This window comes from Synchytrium microbalum (genome assembly GCF_006535985.1).
Source record: "Synchytrium microbalum strain JEL517 chromosome Unknown SmJEL517_scf0011, whole genome shotgun sequence".
Taxonomy (NCBI): domain Eukaryota; kingdom Fungi; phylum Chytridiomycota; class Chytridiomycetes; order Synchytriales; family Synchytriaceae; genus Synchytrium; species Synchytrium microbalum.
Genome location: NW_022158360.1, coordinates 492,243 through 516,749, shown reverse-complemented (window position 1 = coordinate 516,749; position 24,507 = coordinate 492,243). Strand labels below are relative to the sequence as shown.

Below are 24,507 nucleotides of genomic sequence, written 5' to 3'. Positions count from 1 at the left end.
CCTTTGTATCTCAGCGACAACTCCACATTTCGTACACAAGGACGCCTCATGGGTCTCGAATGTAGTCTCATGAAGTCTACCCTGAGTCTCTTGCTCAAGGTATCTGTCTGACTACGTGTTTGACAATCGGTCAGCTCTTCTGCCGAACAAAAGATTGAGCGCCGCTTTTAGATTTGAGATTTATGCTCACCTCTCCTCATGCTAGTAGTCCCGGTGAATCTGTGTGTTCCACACGTCTGCGTTTGCGGGATCCCAAGCTTCGACTTGAGAGAAGACCTTCAAGTCTTTTGGCGTCAATATATAGAGGTGATGAGGTCTGTAGGCTATTTCAAACCCGCCGATTCTTACTGCTTTCAATCTCTCACTTCCTGCTACTGGGCCTTTACTATTATCCTCCTTTATACGGGGTAATACCAACTCCTTCAAGTCTTCGACTGTCACACCCTCGTCTACATGCAGACTAATATCCTTCAGGTTTGGCAAAGATGGAAGGCACAATAGCTTTATCATTTCCACATCAAAGTCAGTATAGCCACCGACCCAGAGAAGTGTAAGGCGGGTGCATGACTCAACAATCACTCTCACAGTACCGACATTGAGATCTGTTTTAATATTTTCAAAGAGGTCAATGCTCCTAACCATGGAAGACATATTCTTAAATCCTTCTGTTTCCAGTTCAATGTAGAGAGACTTTCTGTTACGGAGGTTCTATTTCGGAGGCCAGGTTGATTGATAGGTTGATTATTATCAGCACCACCGAACAAATCTACGAACGTTTCCAGGGTGACCGTTTTCAAAGTCGGATGATAAAAGACGGTAGATAGTGTCGAGAGTTCCAGATTGACACCAGTGCATTTGAGAGAATGGAGACTTGGGCAAGCGTTGAGCAGTTGGCACACTACATCTTCCTTTGATGGCATGAGTACATGCAGTACCTGTAACCTATCAAATTTACGATCAAGGTCTTGGTCTCTACGAAGAGCGATGGACCAATTTTCTGTTTCCAAGACTTCGAGATTCTGTACAGACGAGACCAAACCATCCCATGTTGCGTTGGTAAGCTTCATGTTGTAAAGATATAGAGTTTTCAGTTTCGTACAGGTCGAGAGCCATTCAGTGCTGGCATTGTAGCCAGAGCGCAAGATCTCGATGTTAGGCATGGGCCCCAAGTTCACAGGTTGTCGTCCGTCCCTAAATCTATCACTTTGATTGGCCCCATCGATTCTGCAGTCTATTACGTTGTTCCAGACTAGTCTGGATCCTGTAATAGCGGCTTCAATCTTTGCTAATTCCGAGCGCTCGAGGCTGAGCTTCACCCGATGCAATTGATTGCATAGAAAAGGCAACACCCTCTGCCAAATCTCGTTAGGCCAAATGACCTCTTCAAGATCTAAATATTGTATATTTACAGCAGCCATTAATAATTTGACTACTGCAGTTCGGTTCAACAGTCTTTCTTGGTCGTAGATGGCGAGTTCACGGATGGCATTGGCTCCATACGAAGGAACCGGTCTCTCGGTCATGGAAGCAAGCAGGCCGTAGTTGTCCGTGAATCTGCTATAAAGCCCAATAGAAATATCTCGCCAACGCCAAGGCAAGACGACTAGAGCTATCTTTTTACATGTAAGAGCCAATGGGCGCAACTTGTTTGGCGAAGGACTACACCACACATCAATGCTCACAAAATTGATGACTATCCAGTCAGCAATTTTTTGTAATATCTCTACTGGTAGACCGGTCAACGTCGGAGTTTCCTTCCACAACGGATCATCTGGCGTTGATGGATTCATAGTCCTGGAACCTGCACTCGTTTGATATTGTTAAATTCAAAATCCATACTCCATTACAAGCAACAAGATCTGCTCTTACCAGATGGATGTTGATGGGTTTGTGATTTCTGATGGCACGTGAAGAAACTATATACTAAGCCTGGTAGAAGTGATTGAATGAGTGGATAATGTCTGTTTGTAGTGTATCCACTACAATAATTACTTGCAAGCACGCGAACCACTCGAAGGGTGAAACTTACAAAGAAAGAAAAAAGGCCGATGCGTTTTGAAGACAAGGTGACTAGACTTGCCAATAATTAAAGTCAACCACTTAGTTTCAAAGATACGATGCTCCGATTACTGCTACTAATTCGACTAGAACCTCAAAGGTGCATAACAATGCCACTTTGTGAATGTTGCAAAGGTACGAGTCCGCTGTAGCGAGGAACGTGGGAAGCTCAACGATGCAAAGAAGCAAACACATGTAGTCAGGAGATATAAAATGTTCTTTTCTAACTTTACGATAACAAAGAGCTACGATTAACACAATCCCATCAAGCGCGTCATGATGGTAAGATCCAAGTGTCCTCAACTGTCAGTCCTCCGTAGTTCCTTAACATTGAGATCCTTAACATTTAGCAGTTGCACAGTAGCATCGCAAGCGAGTCTGAGATCTTACCGTCGATTTGAGAAAATCGCCTAAACCACTACCCTGACCAATGTTGATACCTATGTATTAGCGCAAACCGTTAATATGGAGACAATTGCTATCATTATACCAAAGAGACAAACCCAGGCCTCTTTCTCCGACGTTGCGTCCAGTATTTGTACACAAGGACGCCTCATGGGTCTCACGTGCAGTCTTATGAACTCTTCCCTGAGTCTCTTGCTCAGGGCCCTCAGGGCGTCTGTCTACCTACTCGGGTAGCAGTGTTGGAATGAAACGTGCTTTGCATGGAATTGGCTTGTCGGCAAGATACACCGTTGTCAAACATCTCCACATTTTACGGCGAACAGTAGAGAAGTTAAAAGACTAACAGGATGAAACACAGATATCTCAATTTGTAATGGCAATAGCCAACAAAGTTGTCTTTAAGACACACAGTGACAGAGCCCTTGAAAAGCAAAATCAAGTTCCACTGGTGGATGTAAAGCTGCACCAACATTAGATATTATGAAAGCAGGGAGGATATTGCCATTTTCAATCTTCTTCATGAACGCTAGATCCAGTATCTACAGAATTGCGGCCTTCCTCGCTGCTTGTAATTCGACCACCTGAAACGCCTTTGACCGACGATGGGCGACGAGCAACCGAAAGCATGAGATCCTTGTTTTGTTTGATTCCTTTTCCAAATTTCTGCAGCATATTTACAAACGTCAGGTGCTTGGAATTGATTTCCGCAAAGAGCGATCGGCTGTCCAAGCATCCAGATTTGAGTCCACTGAAATCAAATTCGCGAGCTTTAGCCATTTGTTCTCGAAGGATACGAAAAGTTCGGATGAGGAGTAAGGCGAGCACAATAATAAGCAAGGCTCCAAAGCAACCCACAACAGCTGCAGATATTCCAGCGTTTCGATTATTGGACGGCTACAACTCCCCATTTGTCTGATCGACGGATGACTGTAATGACCAGCCAATTCAGATCTGCTCGATTCAGCCATTAAACATCAACTAGGGAGACTTTCTGAGTTGGTGGGGACTGTCAATGCTACGCCTGTGGTTGGTACGTAGTATAAAGACCGGTACTGGGAAGTGAGCGACAGAGTTGTTGCTTGAATGTATTAGTTCGGATTGTTGGTCACATTGTAGGTAGGCGTTTGTAATTGATCTGGCTCACATTCAAGACTGATGAGCTGACCATATTGACTGATGGGTGAACAATGTACACAAGTCCATTTGTCGTCACAGGAAGTGAAGCAAGGACGCTCTCCAGGACACCAATGGAGAAGCTCACGAAAGCAAGGCTAACGAAAGAATGGCGTTCAATCACCAACACGGCAAGCAAATAACACTGAATATGTACCTTGTGAAGAGCTGACCCACGACGAGTGTCTGGCGGCGTGTTCAGATACGAGAGCCTGCGAATTCCGACTATTCAAGAACAGAGTCAAAAATCGGCCAAGGTTCAGAATCATCCAAATCAATTACCAACCCCGCACGTACGAAACTGGTAAAGTATGGGGTATTGGAGTGGGCTGAGTTTCTCGTATATGGTCAGACCATAATGGTTTCGCCGGTAGCCCGGACAGGACCGGCGCTCCCACAACGACCACAACAGTTGAGTTACAAGTGAAATTTAACGGGCCGACATATGTCGTTGAGGCATTGAAAGCCATGTCTTGCATCGCGACATACATCTGATTTGCGAGGTACCACTACCAGTGGTAGCATCTTGTATAATGTCCGCATTAGTAAGAATCTTACACAGTGCTGGCCTCACGAAGGCCCCTCAGAGATTCTCACCACTCGCAAATCCAGTGGCTCCACACGCTGGAATCTCAGAGCACAGAGAAACTTGTCGGTGGCAACAGAGACAGTGCCACCGGTTTGGCAGAAATATTCATGAATGGAAACCCCCCCCCCCCCCCCCCCCATTGGTCGCAATTGCTGGTTCCGAGTTCGAAAACGCTCTCCTGGGACTGTTTCCGGTGATTGCAAGTAAAGCTCTCTGAATCCCGGCTAGTTCAGCAGTTACTGAAATGAAAAATGGGGAAAAGTCAGCAATCATGGGTTGCTAAGTAGTTTCATAAAAGACGGTATTTTCGCACCATTTCCTACAACACGATTAATCAACGAGGTCCTTAAACTTCTTCCAAATGTGTCCAGAGATGTCGCAGCATTCGTAATGAGCAAACTAACCACAAGGTTTAATGCTGTGGATACGATTAGTGTTTCGGCCACGAGCAGGACCCATATGGGGATTGTGCATGTTCGTTTTGCACTAGTATTGATACTAGACAGGACGAAAATGTCAGTTAAAATGCTTGACGTCAGCGCCTCCGAAAATTCCCCTGCATATGGGCTTGTCGACAAATAGACTTATGACTTTGATGAAGCCCGTGTGTTAATGTTTGTATGTTACATACACTCTTGCTATGACATTTACTTATCAATCCTTCAATCCGTCCATTGCTTCGAGATCAACCTCCCACCCCACAAACCTCCTTCTCAATCTCCAAACATCATAGCAGCCAAATCCATATCCTCGTCATCATTCCCATCATCCTCCTGTGTACCTTGAGTCAATCTATTCGGCTTGATCAATTTGATGGCGGGTTTCTCAGCTACTATAGTCTTGGGAGTTGCTTTGGCACTCAATGAAGGGTTGAATACATCTTCATCACTAGCATATTTAAGTTTACGACGACGATATTGATCTTGTTCCTCTTCTTCATCGTCGGCGTCATCATCGTGTCTACGAGTGGACTGTTTTGAAAGTCTGGGCGTGCTAGATTTCGAAGTTCTTTTACGTTCAGACGTGACTGGTCGAGATGGTTTATAAGATGGTCTAGCTATTATGGGGTGTTGAGTAGTGGTAGTGGTAGTTGTTGACTGCCTAATGCCAACGAGACCACCAAATTCACGATCTTTAGGACTAGCACTGCCATCACGACCGCTATTACCACCACCTGCAGCATCACTATCATCACGATTCTGACTAGAATTGGCATCTAACGAATCATCTTCATCGTTATCGAATAAGGAATCAAACTGTCGTTGTTTCTTCCCTCGTTTTACACTCTTCCTCTGACTAGGTTGACGAATTTCTTCGTCATCATCTCCACCAACCCTATCACCATCATTATTATTGCTGTTGATTTGTTCTCTGTTATTTGTGTCATCATCAAAGTTCATAATGTCGTCATCTACAATGTCATCCCAAGTCTTTGGTTTGTACGCAGCAATAGCAGCTCGTTCAGCTTGTCTGGCAAACAGTTTGGCCATGGCTTCTTCTCGTTTCTGACGTATACGTTCGAGCTCTTCAGCTGTCAGTTCTCGTTGTATTGGTTCAGAAATTTGGAATTCTAGAATTCATTTGTTCGATAAAGTTAGGCTTCTTTTGTTCCTTTTTTCTTGGGTTTAGTCAGACACAACAACACGGCTCTTACGATTGAGTTCATTCTGTTCCGTATTCTGTTCCTTGCTTTGATTATCATCAGCAAGGTTTGGATCCATTTTAGAGTCATCTTCCAGGAAGGTCATCACATCGTATTCTGCATGACGATCTTTCTGCATATCGAAAGTAGACTGTATTCCATCATAATAGTTCTATTGTCCGGGAGTTGAAAGTTCGTTGTTAGTGCGTATGAACGAAACAGCAATGTTATTCGTCATCTGGCACCGAAGAACTAACAAAATCGCGTTTACTTCTCGCATACCCTCATTGGTCTCGTGTGGCAAACCTTTTCAGCCTTGTCAATAAAACTTTTAAAGTCGATATTAGGAAACAGTTGATGAGCCCATAATTGATAGAATGTCATCAAAGTATTCAGATCTTGGGTCTAGAAATAGCATTGGTGGAAATAGCAATGGTATGAGCATTCGTGGTTGCGAGGTTTGCAAAGGAGTGACCAAACACATAGGAATCATGACGATCAAAAGTTGAATCACAAAATCGAATTATTGATAATGTACCTCATGCCCCTTTCCAGCAAACTTGACTCTCTTTGACATGCGTAGTAATTTAGGGAAGCCCTCTGCTGAAAGAAGCCTACGATGAGTGAAAGCACTTAGATCCAAGTACGATAATACAGGATAATCATCATAGCAGTAGATCAAGATAATAGCAGATTCGTTGATCACCACGAACATACTTTGTCTCATTCAAAACGATTCTTTTCTTTCGTAGTTTGGGCACTTTCTTTGGACCAGCAAGCATTTCCTCTGCGGCATTGCCAAAGAGCATGGAGTCTTCTGCGTTCATGTTTGGCGTTTACTCGTACAAGTAAGTTGTATCAAGGCGCTTGAATGTGTGTGCGTTTTTTGTTTAAAGACAAGAATTACGAATAGAGCTGACAATAGAATAGATCTACGTGACAGAAGAGGTGATTTGTATTCACTGTTGTAGTTCTCGTATAATGGACAATGGACGATGTTTCAAGGACGTGATTCTAGCTCTTGACACGTCCGAAAGGCAAAAGTGAGAATCTTCAGTTTTGGGACATTGGATCCTGAGCAAACAGAGAACCATCAAGTCGTGGGAAGCATCAATAGTGTTCCGCTCTGGTGTTGGTTCGTAGCCGATGACAAGAGGGGGATTTTCGAGAAGACCTGCGCTAAAATTACGCGAGGTACATCTTTTCCTGCAACGTTCCTCAACTTCAATACCAGTTAGTTAGTGTTGGCAGTCAGATCGAGATTTTCAACACATCACCAGACAGGCAGGAACTCCTCGTAAAGACGCAAAAGACTACTCTTCCCAAAAAACTATTTTTGAAGACCTAGTGCATGTTAGGGCAGCGTGTAATAAAACCGTGCAACATCATATTAGCGTTCTTCGTCCAGCAGCAGCAAAACCTGTATCACCACTGATCTTGCTATGCGCGGAAAAAGAAGGGCAGCATCCCTAACTTGGTGCAAAAGGGAGTGGCAATGTTGCTACATGACTTTGGCTTCCAAACGAAACCCTTTGAAACTAGACAATCAGTGAGCGAACACAGAGTTTAATAGTTTCCACAAATATACCAAGCCAAGCTAACTACCAAATTGTAATTATCACATCAGACAGAGAAAAACACACAATAAGACGAGGCAAGTTTTGGTTTGCAATTTAGGCGGACATTCCACTAGCACCAGCCGAGGTGGCAGATGCACGACGATCCTCCTCTGGAATCCCAGTCACGGTACTGCCAATATGGGACGGTCTGCCTGTCATCAAACTACGGTTTTGCCTGATTCCAGCTGCAAACTTTTTTAACATGAGCTCAAATGTTGCTATAGGTGATAGACGTGGATGAGTAAAACGTTCAGTGTTGTTTCCGAAACAACCAATGGGGAGGGACTTTACTTTGCATGGATTGAATCTAGTTGTTGATTCGATAGATTAGCACGGCGGGATACAACAACGAAACAGTTTACAGGGACGTACCTCCGTAAAACGTGATTTCTTCTCCAGGTATCCTGCTTTAAGACCATCAAAATTAAATTCCCTGGCTTCCACCATCAATTTCTCTAGGAGGGCGATAGGTCGAACAATCTAAATGGTTTCAATTAGTCTAGCGGAGTAGTCGAGATACAAGGCTTCAAAAGCACTAGGGTGACATTAAGCTTACAAGAACAGAAATAAACAATGCAGCAACAACACCAACTACGGCTATTACAGTAGCGGCGATGGCCAAGACTTGTTTCGAATAGTCTACGGTGGCCCACATATCGGATCGCGGAATGACCAGCACGACATACCAGCTGAAGGGGCGAAGAAAGACGATGTTAGTGATAGGGCGAACCAAACTGCTAACCAACACACCGTTATCACCGTACTTGAGATTTGTTCTTTGAAGGTTTTGAGTCGTAACCTGGAAGGCACCATCCGCAATTTTCACTGAGGAGGTCGTAGGAACAAGAGGGATGGCGAGAAAGCTGCCATATTGTGCCACGAGCCATTTTGCAGTGTTCTTTGTGATAGATGTTCTGGTCAATAGTGCATTTAGGTCAATACTGGACAATGCCACTCACGCTAACAATCGAGTTTGGTGTGTCCGTAGCGTTGTATCGGGACGTCATGTAATTCACCTGAGTTATATTCTTCACGGAACTGGATACTAATTGTGTGTCCACCACGTATCAACAGTCCTTCACGGTGCATAATGTCAGGAAGGAAATAACCCGTACTTACTCATCAATCCAGATCCAGCTTCGACAATGTAAATGATGGAGTTTGCAGTTATCTGCATGGAACCTACAGTTTCACTACGATTAGAGATGCTACGACACCGAAAAAGGAACCAACAGGGGACCAAGACAACGACGAGAGATGTCACGACATCGAAAAAGGAACCAACTGGGGACCAAGGCTTCGCACTTACCCAAAAAGGGCTCCAACGAGCTACCGGATAAGCTCAAGTACGGCGCAATCTGCCAATGTTCTCCAGACGCCATTTGACCCCACGGAAGCCCGTAATAGCCAACTTGATAGAGAGGAATGTAGAATATATAGGTAATATTGCCGCTTCCTCCACCATAGAAGGCCGATCCACCCCAAAAGACGTCCTAAAGAGAGGGACAAGTGGAGTTCAGGAAAAGAAGCAGGATGAACACGACAATCCTGTTACAGTTGGGTGCGAACTGGATCCCATACTGGACAAGACCTGAGTCCCGTTCAGCGGAAACGCGAGATTGGAAATAAACGTCGACCCGTTCTAATGAAACGAAAACAATTAAAATCACCCAAACCAGTATCAAGCGCGGATGGACTTACGATAACTGCAGCATAGTTGGAATCTAGGACGGTCGAATAGAGTTGAAATGTTTGAGACGAGTTGAACGTGTAGGAATCAGATATGGCGAATGTAGACGGAGCTATATAGCCCGCTACACCATTGTCTCCATAGCTTGGCAAGGCAAGGATGAAAAATGAGTTTGGTCACTGTATAACAACAACAACTACTACTCACTAGAATCCTACGAAAATCAGAATCGTCAGCAACAATCACCCTATAAACCACCAACGAGACCCACCAGCGCCTTGGCAGGAAACGATTTTAGTGCAGGTAGAATACAGGAGCGCCAGGACTGAAGCTTGTTGTGTAAGGTGGGCCGTGGTCACTCCTGTGGTTTTCACCGTTGGATCTAGATCTCGGAGAGTCCCGAAAAGGCTATTGGTCGTCATCGTGTAGAAGGCATTCTCGATTTCCAATAACATCGCTGTAACTAGAAAAACCATAGTGTGTGGATTCGTAAGCTCCAGCCGACAGTGTGCCTTATCGATTAGGAAATAGAAAACGCGATAACATACCCGCGTCAGTGATTCTATCCATGGAAGTGGTCTCGAGGGAGTTACCGAGATTATTTAGGGAGGTGTCGGTAGCCCATGACGAGACCAAACCAATTACCAGCGAAAGAGTCAGTCCTATGAGAAGCATAGAAGCTAGGACGACGTATGGAGGATTATCAGAGGGAATGCAAGTAGAGAGAATGGCTTCGAGAAACCAGTGAAGCTACCACTGTAGACTACTCACAAAGTAGCAAGACCCACAACGGGATGGACCACCGCTGTGATGGAGCCTTCGAATCTTCCCCAGTCATTCTCGTCACGTAGCGAAATCGTTTGTCAAAAGATTATTTGGCGTTCTAATGGAGATTAAGCATCCTTTCTCCATTGTCAAATAGTCTCCGGTCGAGGTTGTCAAGACGTGAAAGATGGGGGTCCGCCAATCATTCGGAGGTTGATGCAGAGTTTCCAATCTTACACTAATGTTCCGTTGACGACACCACCGCACTCGAATCAAATCCATCAGGGTCTAAATAGATATGTTGAACTCGAGTCGTTTCGACGCAGTAAAAAAACAAACAGACCCTTGACTTTAACATACTTCCGTTCTCTTAAAAAGTGCTCGACTCTGGCAAACACCCTCATTTATAGCGTAATGAGGGTATCGCGCATCACGTTTAAAAAGGCAAACAAAATCTCGCATCAATCAACACGTTCGCAACTGGTCGTACGTCAAAGGCCTTGGCACCTGCCTGCATTTTGAGGTATTTTCTTGAGGATTTGTGACTTACCAGGGTGACTTGATCCTTTCGTCAGGAGAATCTCTTTCAAAACAATTTTCTTTGCTTTTGAAGAAGGAACAGCACTTTGTACTAGCGGTCGCTTTTTTCCCAACGGAAGCCATGTCTTTGATTTCACCTGATGCATTGTTTCAAACTCATATTGACGTCACTAGGCTCCACATTGGCCTGTTTGCCTGAAATCAACATCCATCGACCATCGACAAGTTTCCCTGGAGGACGCATGCTTCATTGAAACAGACTAATTTGCCATTGGATGCTTAGAGTGCATTTGCATTTGCCTAAGGAAATCGTTACTACAGACGGCAGAGTGATATTATTTCAATGACATCGCTTCCAGCAAACTGGTTTGTATCACCAAGATCTCCTGCATATTTGAACGGTTGTGTTTTCTCGAAATTTTGTAATTTACGAGCATACGAAATGTAAACATGTAAATAGCGTATCTCGCGTCGGTTGCATATTTTTTCAAATTACGGGACGTATCATACAGGGCTCAAGGCTAGTCAGAAGCAAAGACAAAAAAACCCCACCCAACTGAAGCCACAAAACCGACCGTTACAGTGGCAGAGAGTGAGCCAAAGGGTATAGGCACTAGTTGTGCAGGGAAAGTGTTAGAATGCTTATAGCGCCTCCTATCGTAATATCGCCCTCTTCGAAAACAGCTTGAATTTTAAGAATCGAAAAGCTTGCCTCCCAATGAGCCACAGCGGCCTTTCGACCTTGATATTCGACTCTTTACGTGTACTTATTCCTCCTGAGCTCCCCGTGTGTTCGTTTTTGCTAAAATCTTTCACTGTTTTATGCTTTTTTCAAATCAAGCCCTCACTTCCAACGCACACCTCCAACGTGGAATCAACAAACACTACAAAAGACGCCACCTGATCCATTCTACCTCATATCACTAACGCCTCCAGCTTCATACCATATCTAGTCGACCACTTACTCTTATATATCTTTATTAAGACATCCTTACATCAACATCAATCACCTCATTCGACAATGGAAGCTGGAGGGCAAGACAACTACTATTCTGAAGACGATATGAACGTCGATCCTTCTCTATTATATGTCCCACAATCCTCACCAGAGTATGAAGGAGCTCCTCCTACAAAGAAGAACAAGGTACGGCCAACATTTCGATGACATTCTAAACGTGTTGTGTGTTGGGTATCAAGGCCAACAGCTAACCCAAGACTTTCTGACAATAGGGCGGCGGAAGGTATCCTGTCGAGACTCGTGAAGAACGGACTCAGGCCAGGTATGTTTTCCTTCCTAGTCTTCAATCTTTCAGCCTCATAGTTTCAATGTCCGCCACACATTTTTGCACTCTCTATGCAAACACACTCAACCTTCTATCAAACTCACTTCCACTTTCCCTCCACACTATAGAATCATGCGTAATAGAGCTGCAGCCAATGCTTCCAGAGCCAAGAAGAGAAAGCAAGCTGAACAGTTGGAAAAGTCAAACGGCAACTTGGCCGTCGAAAATGAACGTCTGATTCAACGGGTCAAGGAACTGGAAGCCCAGAACTCTTCTTTGGAAGCACGTCTGAGTGCTCTGGCCTCTCAGGTCGCTGCCATACTCGGGTCTTCATCTGCACAACATATCAACGTAAGTGTGGTGATAATATGATGGTGCATACCCTATATTTGCTGTTCTCTATCCTTCGTGAACTCGAACTCATCCAACAATCACTCTTTATAGACTCCTATATCTAATCATCCATTATCATTGTCACCGTCACCGTCCTCGTCTACTATATCTCGCTCTCCATCACTCGTCCCGTTGACTCCTCCAAACAGCCAAGAGCAGCATCCGACACCCCCAGCAGTGGTCAGTGTCGGTCGCAACACTACTGATAATTCATGTAGCAATAGTAGTGTTGTTTCCCTGCCGCGGAGCTGCTCAAAGCTATCGGAGAAATCAACGGAAACGATAAATCTCAACGACAACCAACAACAGCAACCTTCAATATCGATGTCGACATTGCAAACATCCTCAATACAGACACCAATAATACCATCATCCGTAATCAGACCTCCTCTAGTCCACTCAACACTACCACCACACAACAACTACAACAGCAGTATGATAACCCCGACCATCAGTCTCCGAAACTCCCTGAGGTTGACGCCTTGTTTAGCAACATGTTTGCAAACTTGTCCGACCTCTCCCATAGTATCGAAGCGGGTCACCATGTATCATCAGCAACGTCGTCGTCGTATGGAAATAGTGTCGGATCAGAGTCGCAGGAAGATATCTGGACTTCGATTATCGGGTCTTTTGGGAATGCAAACAGTGCCTTTGTCGGTTTTGATGGGGCTCAACAGGTTGAAGAAGAATTTGCGATTGGAGAATCCCTCTGGCACACCACTGGAGGCCTTACTTCGTTTACGTCTTAAGCAGAGTATAGTAGTAGGAAGGAATAGCAACATGCGGAATAAGGATAACATGAAGAAATGATTTGTACAGCATTAAAACTAGCAATATATTTTGTAGCTTATAAGAATCACCTGGTTTTGTGATGAAGAAAGCGCTTCTGGACGTTGATACAATGGGAATTCGCTAGGTTGTTCTTGTTCGTTAGAGCTGGATCTGCTTTACTTGAGCATTGACCCCAGAGTGACAAGAAACATAACAGACAAAGTCGCTTGGTAGCTCTAAGACCACCAAAAGAAGGGCTTGGAGGTTGAAGCAAGCTAACCTCGCTGGATTGTTGATATATATAGCTTAATCTACTATATTAGTGTGCGCGTAGTTGCCCAACGGGACCAGAAACATACCAGTTGATTTCGCCTGGTACTGTCAAGACCTTCAATAAGACGTTTCTGCGGCTGAAAGAAAATTGTGTCTCTTATGAAATTCATATTTTCAGCTGAATCTTCCGCAAGTTTGTATGGAGGTTTGCTTTATAACGCTGCAGAGACGCCTGTGGTTTTCCAGTGGGGTTGATAGAGAACGAACAAGACCTTCCTGGAGCTTGAAGCAGGTAGCATCCAGTTTTCAATGGACATTAATGATTGAATCTGTCGCAATTGACAATGGACCGCTGCCCTGCAGTGCTACAGCGACACCCTCTAATTCCGCGCTCAGAAATCTCGAACCCAAACCACGTTTGAATTGTCCAGTCCATTTGAGCAGCGATCAGATCTAAGCAAGCAAGCAGCACCGGCAGCAAGTTCGTTAGGGCCCACTTAGTCCATATGTTAGAAATTCTGGAAACCCAACTTTGTTTCAAAGTCTGCTACAGTTCATTTGAGCAGCATATCATATCGAAACAAGCAGTTGGTACTGATATCGTATCTTTTGAAGCTTCCCGGCTCGATCAGTGCTGATATGGTCTTATGACTATGGCCAGACTTCAATGCAACTTTTAACCCCCTTGGACGCAGGTGGTGATAGTTGCTCAGGGGCAGAGTGCAGACATGAAGTGGAGCACTAAATCGCACTTTGCGTCATTGTCAAAATCAATTTCTTCATGACCTCTCTCTACGTGACATTGAGAACTGATGATGGCCAAGCGCAAAATCTATTTTTCTACCAACCTAATACTTAGAACATGGATGCTGAGACTAACAGGCCGGCTTCTTTTGCTTCCAGATTTTTGACGCTCGAATTATTTCTGCAAAGGAAGTGTAGTTTTTGGAAAAGATCTAAATATGTTTACTATGCAAATGGTTATTGATATTGAGAATGGGAGGGAAGACAAGGTAGTCCAAGAGTTCACAAAAATCTACCAAGCAAAAATGCATCGTACTTTGCATTTAAAACTCTTTATGCCTCTGAAGACTTCTCCGATGTCTGCACCGGTTTAGCTTCCGCCATAGGAATAAACGGAAACGGGGGCGCAAGTCCCTTAGGAGTCACAGCCAACATCTTGTACACACTACCCATACCAACTTTCGACACGAGCCGATCATAATCCTGTGCTAATTCCTTGCGTTTCTCTTGACTTGTTGCTACAGTCAGGAGTTTCTGTAGTCGAGTTGTTATACCGAGGAGTCGTAAGAATGTTGCTTGGGATATGGGGCCGTGTGCAGATGCTACAGAGATAAATTCGTGTTTCAATTTCGACTTTGCAAAAAAAGTCGTGAAAAAAGCGAAGCAAAGATGGCTGCTGTTACTTACCAAGTTCATCAACAGCACTTTTAACAAGACTGAAATCCACATTAGCACTTAAATCACATTCACCAGGAGTGGACAGCACATGTACATGTTTATGCTTTTTGATTGCCTGAAAACGGTTTTTCTAAAAGTCAACTTACACAAAAAAAAGCCAACATAACTCCCAGCAATTGGCGCTCACCCGCAACGAATCACCCTCAGTCCAATCATTCCCATAATCACAAATCAAACCTACACCACCTGGATACTTTTTCACAGCAGCCTCTGATGCTGGCGATGATGTTGCGTCTGTTCCTGATATAAACTGACTGATGGAACGTGCAACACCCCATCCATCAGGAGCGATTTCTACTCGGTCGCCGAGCTTGTAAGTATATGTTGCTTCGTCCTTTGTTTCTGCATCTGTGGATGTGGATGTTGTTTTGGTGGTGGTATATGGATTATGAGCCGGTTGGAATTGAGGATGTGAAAGCATCGTTACGGATGCCTTGGTTTGTGTTGGAGCTGTTATGAATCGGAAGTGGTATGGGCTGTTGAATTGACAAATGGATATTTTAATGATGGGGCAAAAAAGCAGAGCACAACGATAACCTCAGACCTTGATGGTGCATCATCTAGATCTACTAGAATCTCCCTCCATCCATTTTGAGTCAACTAGTTGAAAATGGTGTTTGCATCTGCTGCTTGAACAAATATGTCACTAGCAACTTGAAGCTACCTCAAACTTGTAGATAGGCATAGCATCTAGAAATTCATGTGCGACGAGCATAGACCACGCATCTAATAGTGAATGGGTAACAGTCACTTTATTGCGCTTCCAAAGTTCACCACACTCATTTATCAACTTACCTCTTGGAACCTCATCAAGACTATCATGCCACACAACATGTACACCATCACCACGTTGCATAGACACGGGCGTTCCATTATCATCACATGTAGGTTTAGATGAATTCAGAGATAATATTTTGGCCTGATGTTTTCGAAGTGCTGGACTTGCTTCCACAAGGTGCACGGATTTCAAGGATGTTCGTAGTGATGGGAATTGCGTGAATGTCTACATGAGTATAAAGTGAATAAAGATGAGTCAGTACTCGTGTTCTGGCACATACCCGTATCAGATCAGCCATCAGAGTACCACGACCAGGACCCAGTTCAATGACTTGGAAGCTTGTGGGAGAGTTATGACTTTGGTATTGCGTTATAAACCAGATAGCCATGATCTGTTTGAGAAATGTGTACCTGTCAATGATCAGTGCAAAAAATGTAGTTGAAGCTCTCTAATGCAACACGTCTATTGCTCTCACCTCTCCAAACATTTGAGATATCTCTGGCGACGTAGTGAAGTCGCCGTCGGTTCCAAATACGTCGCCTCGCATGTAGTAACCACCACTTGGATGGGTTAATGCCTGTCTCATGTATTGAGCTACAGACATTGGTCCAGATATCTTAGTATAAAGAATAGAGTCAGTACGTGATTACGCGTTATAAATAAGAAAATGGATGTACTTTGATAGTGTCGATCAAATGTTTGGTTAATGGCGAGATGGGCTCTTTTGTGTTGTTTGATGATACATGTCGAAGCACTTGTCTGTTAATAAGCCGTGGAAGTATTAGCCTCCTCGCAGCGCATCCATTGCAGGCACGTATCAGGAATGTTCCTCGCATCTCGTTCCTTGTTTGTTCGTAAAGCTTTAAGTAGCCGCAAAATGCTGATTATTTCAGGTTCGATCAGAGAGCTTTATTAGTTTAATACAGGATGACTACCAGCAAGGAGATCATCACCCTCCAGTTGGGCCACTATTCGAATTATATTGGAACGCATCTATGGAATACTCAGGTAAACATTGGACATCACATTCATCACATTTATCAACTCGAACACTCAAACCAACAGTCAATTGTAGGAAGCATACTTTTCTGCCACCGAAGATGGAGGTGCTTCATCTGAAATAGATCACAATGTCATGTTTCGAACTCTAGAAACACGTCATGGAGAATCTTATGAACCTAGAGTCGTGATCTTTGACTTGCAAGGTCTGTGAGATCTACTATTGAGAGCAGTTGTTTTAGTTCGTTAGATCTGATGGGAATCGTATTTTCAGGAAGCTTTGGGGCGCTGAAAAAGGGTGGTGAAATTGGTGAAGCTCACAATCTTGCTGATACATGGTACGAGAAGCCATTTGATCTCTGTCTCTTCTCATTTATATACAAAATTTCAAGTCGTTTTGTTCATAATCTCCACGTAATAGGACTGGAAACGTCGAAACTTTCAAACAAGAAGAACATCCACACAACGCATTCATCAAATTCCAAAACGACTATGCTACAAGTGTGGCCTCTTCATCATCCAGCTCACCATCACAAGGCAAACAACAGCAGCAGCCACAGCACCCAATACCGCCACCATCATTCTCAGACATTCTAGAATCATCAGTCCGTGTATGGTCGGACTATTCGAAACTATCCTATCATCCAAAATCAATCGTTCAAGTGCCCAACTATACACATGAGAATCCAACTACTCCTTTTGCGCTATATGGAGCTGGAAGAGATGTGTTGAGTGATGTTGAATTCGTAAGAATCCAAGGACGCATTCCGTTTGTTTCTTTTGCCTTTGTTTTCTCATCATTCAACCTTTGCTTAGAGAGACGAAGTCATTGATGATCGAATCAGATCCTTCTTGGAAGACTGCGATTCATTGCAAGGCTTCCAAGTCTTGACTGATGTAAATAATGCATTTGGAGGACTGACTACGAGTATTATGGAAGCGTTACTGGATGATATGCCAAAAACGACATTCATGACTTTTGGAGTTTCAGAGACAAAGGATCCTGTTGTTGGAAATCTGCAGGATTATGTACGTGGTGTGCTTTGATCACATCGTTGTTCTAATGAGAATGCTGAGTTTTTCTTGTCTTTTAGCAAAAACGGATGTTTGAGAATGTGAATCAGATACAATGTTTACGGTACTTGAAAGATACCTCATCTATTTATATACCTGTTTCGTCACCATTGCAATCTGAATTGGATCCGAATGGATGGTCAAGGTACTTGAATCCTAAGGTATGTCTATGTGTCCGTTGAAAGCCAAAAAAGCTGGCTGATTATTCTCGATCCTAGTTCAATCTACGATATCATTCAAGTGCATACCTGGCATCTCTCATTGAGACTGCAACACTTCCATTCCGGTATGTGATTCGTGCGAGGTATATTTGTCTTTTTTGGCCGCCAACACTGAAGCCATTTCCTCTATAGGACATTTACGAATCCATTATACATCTATGAGGCCGCACCAATGGTGTCTTCAAACCAATCAACCAAGATCGCTGCCATTTGTGGTTCTCTACCACTTCGTCAAATCCACGATGATGCTACACTTCGAAAACTTTTGTCATATAATCCCATGCCAGGATTCAAGTTTAATTGGTTTAGAGATGTGACGTTACGTGTTGGATATGAACAAGTCGAGCATGAGAATGGATCGTATACTGTTTTGCGGGGTGTTGGGTGTGATTTGCAAGGGCAAGCTCGTAGCAAGTGAGTGTTCGTTCTGAGGTAGCCTGTTCTTTGCTTAGTGGTGTCTAATCTCAAAAGCATTCAAATAGGATACCAAGTATGCTACACCAACAAGAAGCATTAAATGATTTCGCAGCTTCGTTTCCTACATTTGCCGGTCAGTCACGAAGGTGAGTTCGCCTTATTGGAGAAAGCTTTGGTACATTGTAGAAGCAAATTGATACTTGAACTATTTAGCATTGTGGTGAATGAAGGACTACCGATATCAGATGCCTTCCCACAACTATTTGGAAGTGATCATATAGGTACGAAGCTTTCAACCAATCTTCTCGTCTTACAGTCGATTTTTTTGGCTCATATATATTGTGAATATCTTCTGTTTTGTAGCGAAACAAGAATCGATGCTAGTGCGTATCCGAACACCAGCTCGAATCAAGGAAACATTACAAGAAGTAATCCAACAATTAAAGACACTTCCTAAACGAGTGGCCATGCCTTTAGAGCGCATTACGAGTGGAAGTAGTATGGAGGACATGATGGAGATACGAGAGGATTTGGAGCAGACCATGCTTGTATATAACGAAATCGAATGAAGATTAGATTTCCTTAAAAGCCCGACATTGGAGCTGCGATTACCATTACAATGACGACGATACACTGATTACGATTTACACGTGCTGATGTCGTATTACATTAGATTGCATCAAGCAGAGCTCGAGGGTCGAGGAGAGAGTGAGTGTGAAGGGGACTCGAATCGAGGACGCGACTTGAGCACAAGAGTCTGAATCCAAACCGTGGAGAAGTTCGTGTCTGAGACAGCGTACAACGTTCGATTAGAATTTTGTTTCTCCGGGAAGCTGCCTAGGTCCACGACTATCAAGCTCCGACACGCCGTCCAAAAACGTCCACACTTGGTTTAAACATCTACAGCGGACCCAAAGAATATCTACGGGTGGAATTGTACGCGTCCAACAGTGGTATCAGCACCTCGCAAGGTACCAAGCAAGATTGTATTTCTTTCTCTTTCCTGAGGCTCGTTGGGATTAACTTGTCTCACTTTGCAACCACAAAACTGTAGACGATGAACAGGATAGAGGACAAGTGAGTATAATAAGGTGGCCAGGAATTTAGCTATTATAGGGTGGCGCTGCGAAGTAAGTGGGTGCACAGTCCAGTTCCCCGACTAGAGCAGTTTAAAACACGCCGTAAAACTGAAATCTCTTTCTTGACCAACAAAAGGGTTTTCGGTGTTTTGTCGAGCAAGATTGAGAAGACCCGGTGTGGATGGTGTAATACATAGATACTTTTGTGGTGTACAGCTTGTTGGGGGGCACTTCCGGGTACATATCTTGTGGTTGACGTAACAAACCAGCCGTGCCCATGTCGAATCCCAATATCGGACTGGAGAACGATGACGAACAAGATCCGCCACTCCCAAGACCGAATACTCCTAAATCCAGCTCAAGAAATCCCACCTCTGTAGCTCAATCGTCCTCGTCCTCTCCCTCACAATCAACATCTCCCACACTCGCTTTTGTAAACAGCACGCTTGAGTCGTTTAAACAGCAACTGAAATCAACTGAATCAAAACCAAAACAGAAGCGAGTAAGAGCTACGCCTGAGCAATTAGCTGCTCTACAGGACCATTTCCAGAAAAACCCATCGCCTGATGCGACCGCCAGGGAGAGATTGGCTGCAATGCTGGGCATGCCTGGACGGGTTGTCCAAGTATGGTTTCAGAATCGGAGAGCAAAGATAAAAAATCAGATCAAGAGTGTTGGGCGGGCTGGTGTCTTTCTTGAGGATGGGAGCAGTACCAATACTGGGATTACAGGACCGATCATGACTGGCGGCACTGGAGGAGGAAACAGTCCACCATCATCTGAACGGAACTCGCCTGAATCGCCTGCCATCATACTATCGCCATATCAGCGGGGATCTAGTACCGGTGCCAATACGACCGGAAGCATACGGACTAGCACAAGCAGTGTTTTCACGGATGTCGGATATTCTTCTGGTGTCGCTTCAATGAATGTTGCGGCTGGTAAATTGCAGATTACTGGTAATTCTATTGATGTTGGACTGGATTCGGCTGTAGATATCAACGATTTGAATAGAGACGGGTATTATAATGATGGGTTTAACTCTGGTGGGGGACCTGGTCGGACAGCTTATCACTCGGTTACGGGTATAAGGAAACAGAGATCGCTGCCTGAATTGGTGATTAATCCGGGTAATCCGTACTATCAGCAGCAGTCGTGGGATTCGTATGCTCCACCGCCTCCTCTTCCGCCGATAGTAAGTTTGTGGAAGTGGTTTTCGCACATGCAAGAAAAACCATCATTGATACGATGCATACTAACTCTTGCTCTCAATTAGCCTGAACAATATAGTAACTCTCGACGCTCTGCACTCAAACTTCAACAACTCGACACTCAGTCACCTAAAAACAGTATCCAGCAGCAACAACAACAGCTAGCAGGAATGTATGGCTCATCAAACGATGCCTTTGATATCATGTTTCAGCAGCAGCAGCAACAACAACAGCTACACCAGTCTGTTGTAGTAGGACAACCAAAACCTTTGTATACCTCATCACCATCATCAAGTCAACTACAACAGCAACCTGGATCACCCATGCGAGGTGTGCTATCAACATCTCCAACCAGCAGCAGCCCACTACGGAATGCACCGACCATGACACTAGACCATCCCCGATATGCTACTGAACCACGAACAGGCCCACCACGTACAAAGTCTCTACCAGCACTCCGAGACACGTACATGTCATACGAGTCATCAGGAAGTCCACGGAGTCTGTTTGACCTGCCACCAGTTCCAGCGATTCCAAATCGGTATTTGCCGAGGGCAGATACCAAATTGGATATTGATCCGCATCCTAGCTTTAGTCTGTTGTCGCAATCTCAACAGCAACAGCAACAACAGCAGCAGCAGGGGTATGGTGGTGGTAGTATACGAAGCAGTGTGGATTTGATGAGGTCTGAGATGGGTGATTCCGGAGGAATCCAACTTCGGACGGGTAAACCTAATGATAACAGGATGGGATTCTTTGGTTCAAATACCAATAGTGGTGCAAGTAGCAATAGTAGTAGCACCAGTATTAATAGTAGTAGCAGTGGTCTCCCGATGCCAACCAATCCGTTAGCCATGCCGAACGAACCACGGTATAACAGTAATAATATCGCCTTGCTGCCATCACTACCGCCATTTGTAGTTACGAGACCAAGTGCAATCCCATTTCCGTCTCACGGGAGGTACCATACAGCTCCTGGAAGTATGACATCGTATGGGTTGCATCCGCCGTCTAGTAGTATGATGTATCCTGATAATGCTGGAATGAGCAGTAGTAACCAGCCAAACAATAGTAATATGGTTGTTGGTAACCCACTACCACCAGTAAACATGGTAAACATGGGCAGTGGTGGTGGTGCTGCTGGAGGCGGAATCACACTCCCTCATCCATCAAGCACAACACTCCTGGATTCATTAAACCAACGGCTCTTCCAAACACAGCAGTTGCAACAACAGCAGTTTCAGCAGCAGCAGATCCAACAGCAACAGCAGTCTCAACAGCAATTGCAGCAGGTGGATGCTCGACAAGTAGGAGGAATGCAGCCAGCTGTAAATGTACGTGATTTCATCGGATTCGGAACGGATACATCACAACAACTATATCAGCAGCAGCAACAGTTACGGAACGCGCAACAGGGGTTGCAGCGTATGCCCTTGAATCCCATGTATGCTACCACTGCGCCGCCTGTATCGCAACAGCAGGACGAGATGATGCATACATCTCAGCAGCAGAGAATGTATAGTAGTATGTTGGATTACGCACCAACTGCAAGTGCAACACCGTATGGGAGTAACAGTGGTATAGCCATCCCGCCGAATAGTATGCAGCAACAGGATAATATCCTGACGTATTCGACAATGCAGCCGGGTGCAGAGTCTGGGTTTGGTGGTGGGAGCGGGAGTGGGACGTACCGGTCATAGAATGGAGGGTGTGGTGTTGCGTGTATTTGTAACTGTAGAAGAAGTGAAGAGAGACCTGGGAAGTCTCTTTGGGGGGTGCCTTGTATTTATAGAACGACGTGTGTGTTTATGTATACTAAAAAAGAGTATGTAATTCAATAAGGTAGAAAGCTAAGAATGCAATGTCGTATTTATCATATCTCAAAAGCATTTCTGTGCCAATATCTTTATACCCCTTATCTATTGGAAATAAAAGGTTTCACATCTTGAACTATTTGTCTGTGTGGAATTATGTTCATTGGCTATGGTTACATCATATACAAAATAATAAATGTTGCTTTTCTACATGTAGATACGACGCAAGTCAACTGGTCCGGTGATTTTCTGGCATTGCGGACATAGCCGTTTCGCTGCTATTGTTTGCAGCCAGCATCTAATATAGAAAAGTGTGAGATAAAGAAAAAAAGATTAGTGACTCGAGGATAGGTGGATGTTTGACGTACGATTCACAATGCACATGCCAACACACGATCGACACACATGGGTTTGTGTATGCGTCTAGACAGATGAGGCATTTTGAGGATTGTTTTGTTGCTTGGGAGTCCTCCTATGAAATAAAATGGTGAGTGAGTGAGAAAAAAAAGAGGATAAGGCAGCATGGTGGTGAGAAACGCACCAGATGTCGTAAACGTGTCTTGAGTGCTTCCAGCACGAGCTTATAGTCTGGTGGAGCTGTTGCGATTGCATGTTCTATTTCAGCTATTTTAAAAAACTGGTTAATGGCGCAAGAAACGTAAAGTAATCATTCAATAATAGGAACGTTACCTTCATCAATCTCATCCCCCTCAATATCAACACGCATCTCCCTAACCACCTTCTCATCTACCGGCACCACCGGCGCAGGCGCATGCTCATACTCTCCCCCTTCTCCCCCACCACCATTCACATCATCATCGGCAAGATAAAACCGCTTCAAATCCTTCTCCGTGTACTGCACACCCCCCATACTGACCTCATTCCCATCCACATCGATATCATCGTCGACATCCACATCGGTTTTCTTGTTTACGGCCCATCCGTTCGCGGCATAGTTGTTGGATTCGAGGAGGGTGGTTGCACGCACGCGGGTTACGCCTGCCCATGTGTAGGTCTCATAGTCTGAGGATGGGGAGCGGCGGGGTGTGGAAGAAGAGGATGTTGGTGGGGTTGGCTGTTTTGATGCTGAGGTTGTGGTGGTGGTTGGTTTTTTAGGGGATTTGGATCGTCGTGTGCGTGTGGTGTCTGGGACGGCTGTTGGGGGTGGAGGAGCTCGTTTGCCTTTAACTGCTGCTTTTATGTTTTGGCGTGCGGTTACGGCTGCACCGCGACGTGATTTGCGGGTTGTTTCTGGTGTATCTGATGTTGAGGATATCGTAGTAGTGCTGCTTGACGTGCTACTGGGTATTGGTTCGTCCCTAGCCAAAAAAAGAACTACTAAGACACCTGCAATGGATTGTGGGTGACATATAACACACTTACAGCTTGAGCAAAGGAGCATCACACAACTCGAATGCAGGCACCGATATTGTTCCATTAAAGGAAGAATGCGGATTTGTATCCATAAAGTTGAATGATTCGACTTCAGACATGTAGTGAGTTTCGAGGTCAGAGGATGGGATTAGGTCCATGCATAGAGGGCAGACCACGAGTTCGTCCTCGTTTATCATATCTGTGTAATGAAAAGATTAGCTTGTGCTGTATTCAGTTGAAGGTTGTGTGAAAACTTGCCCATGATGTCCATGTTGCAAAATGTCGAAATCCAGTGACGAGCTATCTAATCCAAAACTTGCGGAGCAGAAGGGAGAGAAGCCGATACAAGATATTTCAAGGCGTTCCGTCCAAGAATCTTGCGCTAAACTATGCGAATGTATTCAAGAATGCAGTATCCACAGATTTGAACGCTTGACAAGTACGAATAGTGACAATTTGAGCTTTTGAGCTGATCTACTCGAAGTACATCAGTATACGAAGGCGTCCGTGTCAATGATGAGTGGCAGGAACGTACGCCACGGTCTCCCTTTTGTAACTTTCCTAGTCAATACAGATGGATTCGTGCGTTTATAAAAGTTCGTAATGGATGTAAAGAGATAGGCAAAGGAGACTCAGAGATGTTTTCAGGACGTGGAGAGGAGGTATCTCGCATGAGATATAGTCATTTGATATGAAATCTGGTGCAAGACGTGAGCGATCGCGTGTTAGAATTCAGTTCTCTTTTTTGCTGAATGTGAGGGGCTAGTAGAGGAGGAGTTGGGTGGTTATTGATGACAATGTAGATTTCATATTAGTTTTGAGCACGTTTGGTACATGACCTAGTTCGATACTGACGG

The 24,507-nt window shown here is 44.4% G+C and overlaps 4 protein-coding genes across 4 annotated transcripts; 2 read left to right on the top strand and 2 right to left on the bottom strand.

Moving 5' to 3' along the window:
* Positions 1 to 14,278: 14,278 nt before the first annotated feature.
* SmJEL517_g02648 (uncharacterized protein) lies at positions 14,279 to 16,297 on the bottom strand (the record flags this gene model as incomplete). Its single annotated transcript, XM_031168576.1, has 9 exons — positions 14,279 to 14,547; positions 14,633 to 14,738; positions 14,811 to 15,159; positions 15,228 to 15,283; positions 15,348 to 15,409; positions 15,479 to 15,686; positions 15,742 to 15,852; positions 15,937 to 16,077; positions 16,139 to 16,297. The coding sequence occupies 9 exons, from the start codon at positions 16,295 to 16,297 to the stop codon at positions 14,279 to 14,281; spliced, it is 1,461 nt and encodes a 486-aa protein (XP_031025447.1).
* A 91-nt stretch (positions 16,298 to 16,388) lies between these two features.
* On the top strand, positions 16,389 to 18,741 carry SmJEL517_g02647 (uncharacterized protein; the record flags this gene model as incomplete). The annotated part of the gene is made up of 11 exons (XM_031168575.1): positions 16,389 to 16,469; positions 16,537 to 16,666; positions 16,735 to 16,798; positions 16,882 to 17,206; positions 17,277 to 17,489; positions 17,555 to 17,695; positions 17,753 to 17,820; positions 17,888 to 18,169; positions 18,238 to 18,318; positions 18,386 to 18,453; positions 18,536 to 18,741. The coding sequence occupies 11 exons, from the start codon at positions 16,389 to 16,391 to the stop codon at positions 18,739 to 18,741; spliced, it is 1,659 nt and encodes a 552-aa protein (XP_031025442.1).
* Positions 18,742 to 19,528: 787 nt separating this feature from the next.
* SmJEL517_g02646 (uncharacterized protein) lies at positions 19,529 to 22,162 on the top strand (the record flags this gene model as incomplete). Its single annotated transcript, XM_031168574.1, has 2 exons — positions 19,529 to 20,446; positions 20,528 to 22,162. 2 exons carry the CDS (start codon positions 19,529 to 19,531, stop codon positions 22,160 to 22,162), a joined length of 2,553 nt encoding a protein of 850 aa, XP_031025443.1.
* Positions 22,163 to 22,483: 321 nt separating this feature from the next.
* Positions 22,484 to 23,847, bottom strand: SmJEL517_g02645 (uncharacterized protein; the record flags this gene model as incomplete). The annotated part of the gene is made up of 5 exons (XM_031168573.1): positions 22,484 to 22,574; positions 22,645 to 22,748; positions 22,818 to 22,900; positions 22,967 to 23,595; positions 23,660 to 23,847. 5 exons carry the CDS (start codon positions 23,845 to 23,847, stop codon positions 22,484 to 22,486), a joined length of 1,095 nt encoding a protein of 364 aa, XP_031025444.1.
* Between the last annotated feature and the right edge of the window lie 660 nt (positions 23,848 to 24,507).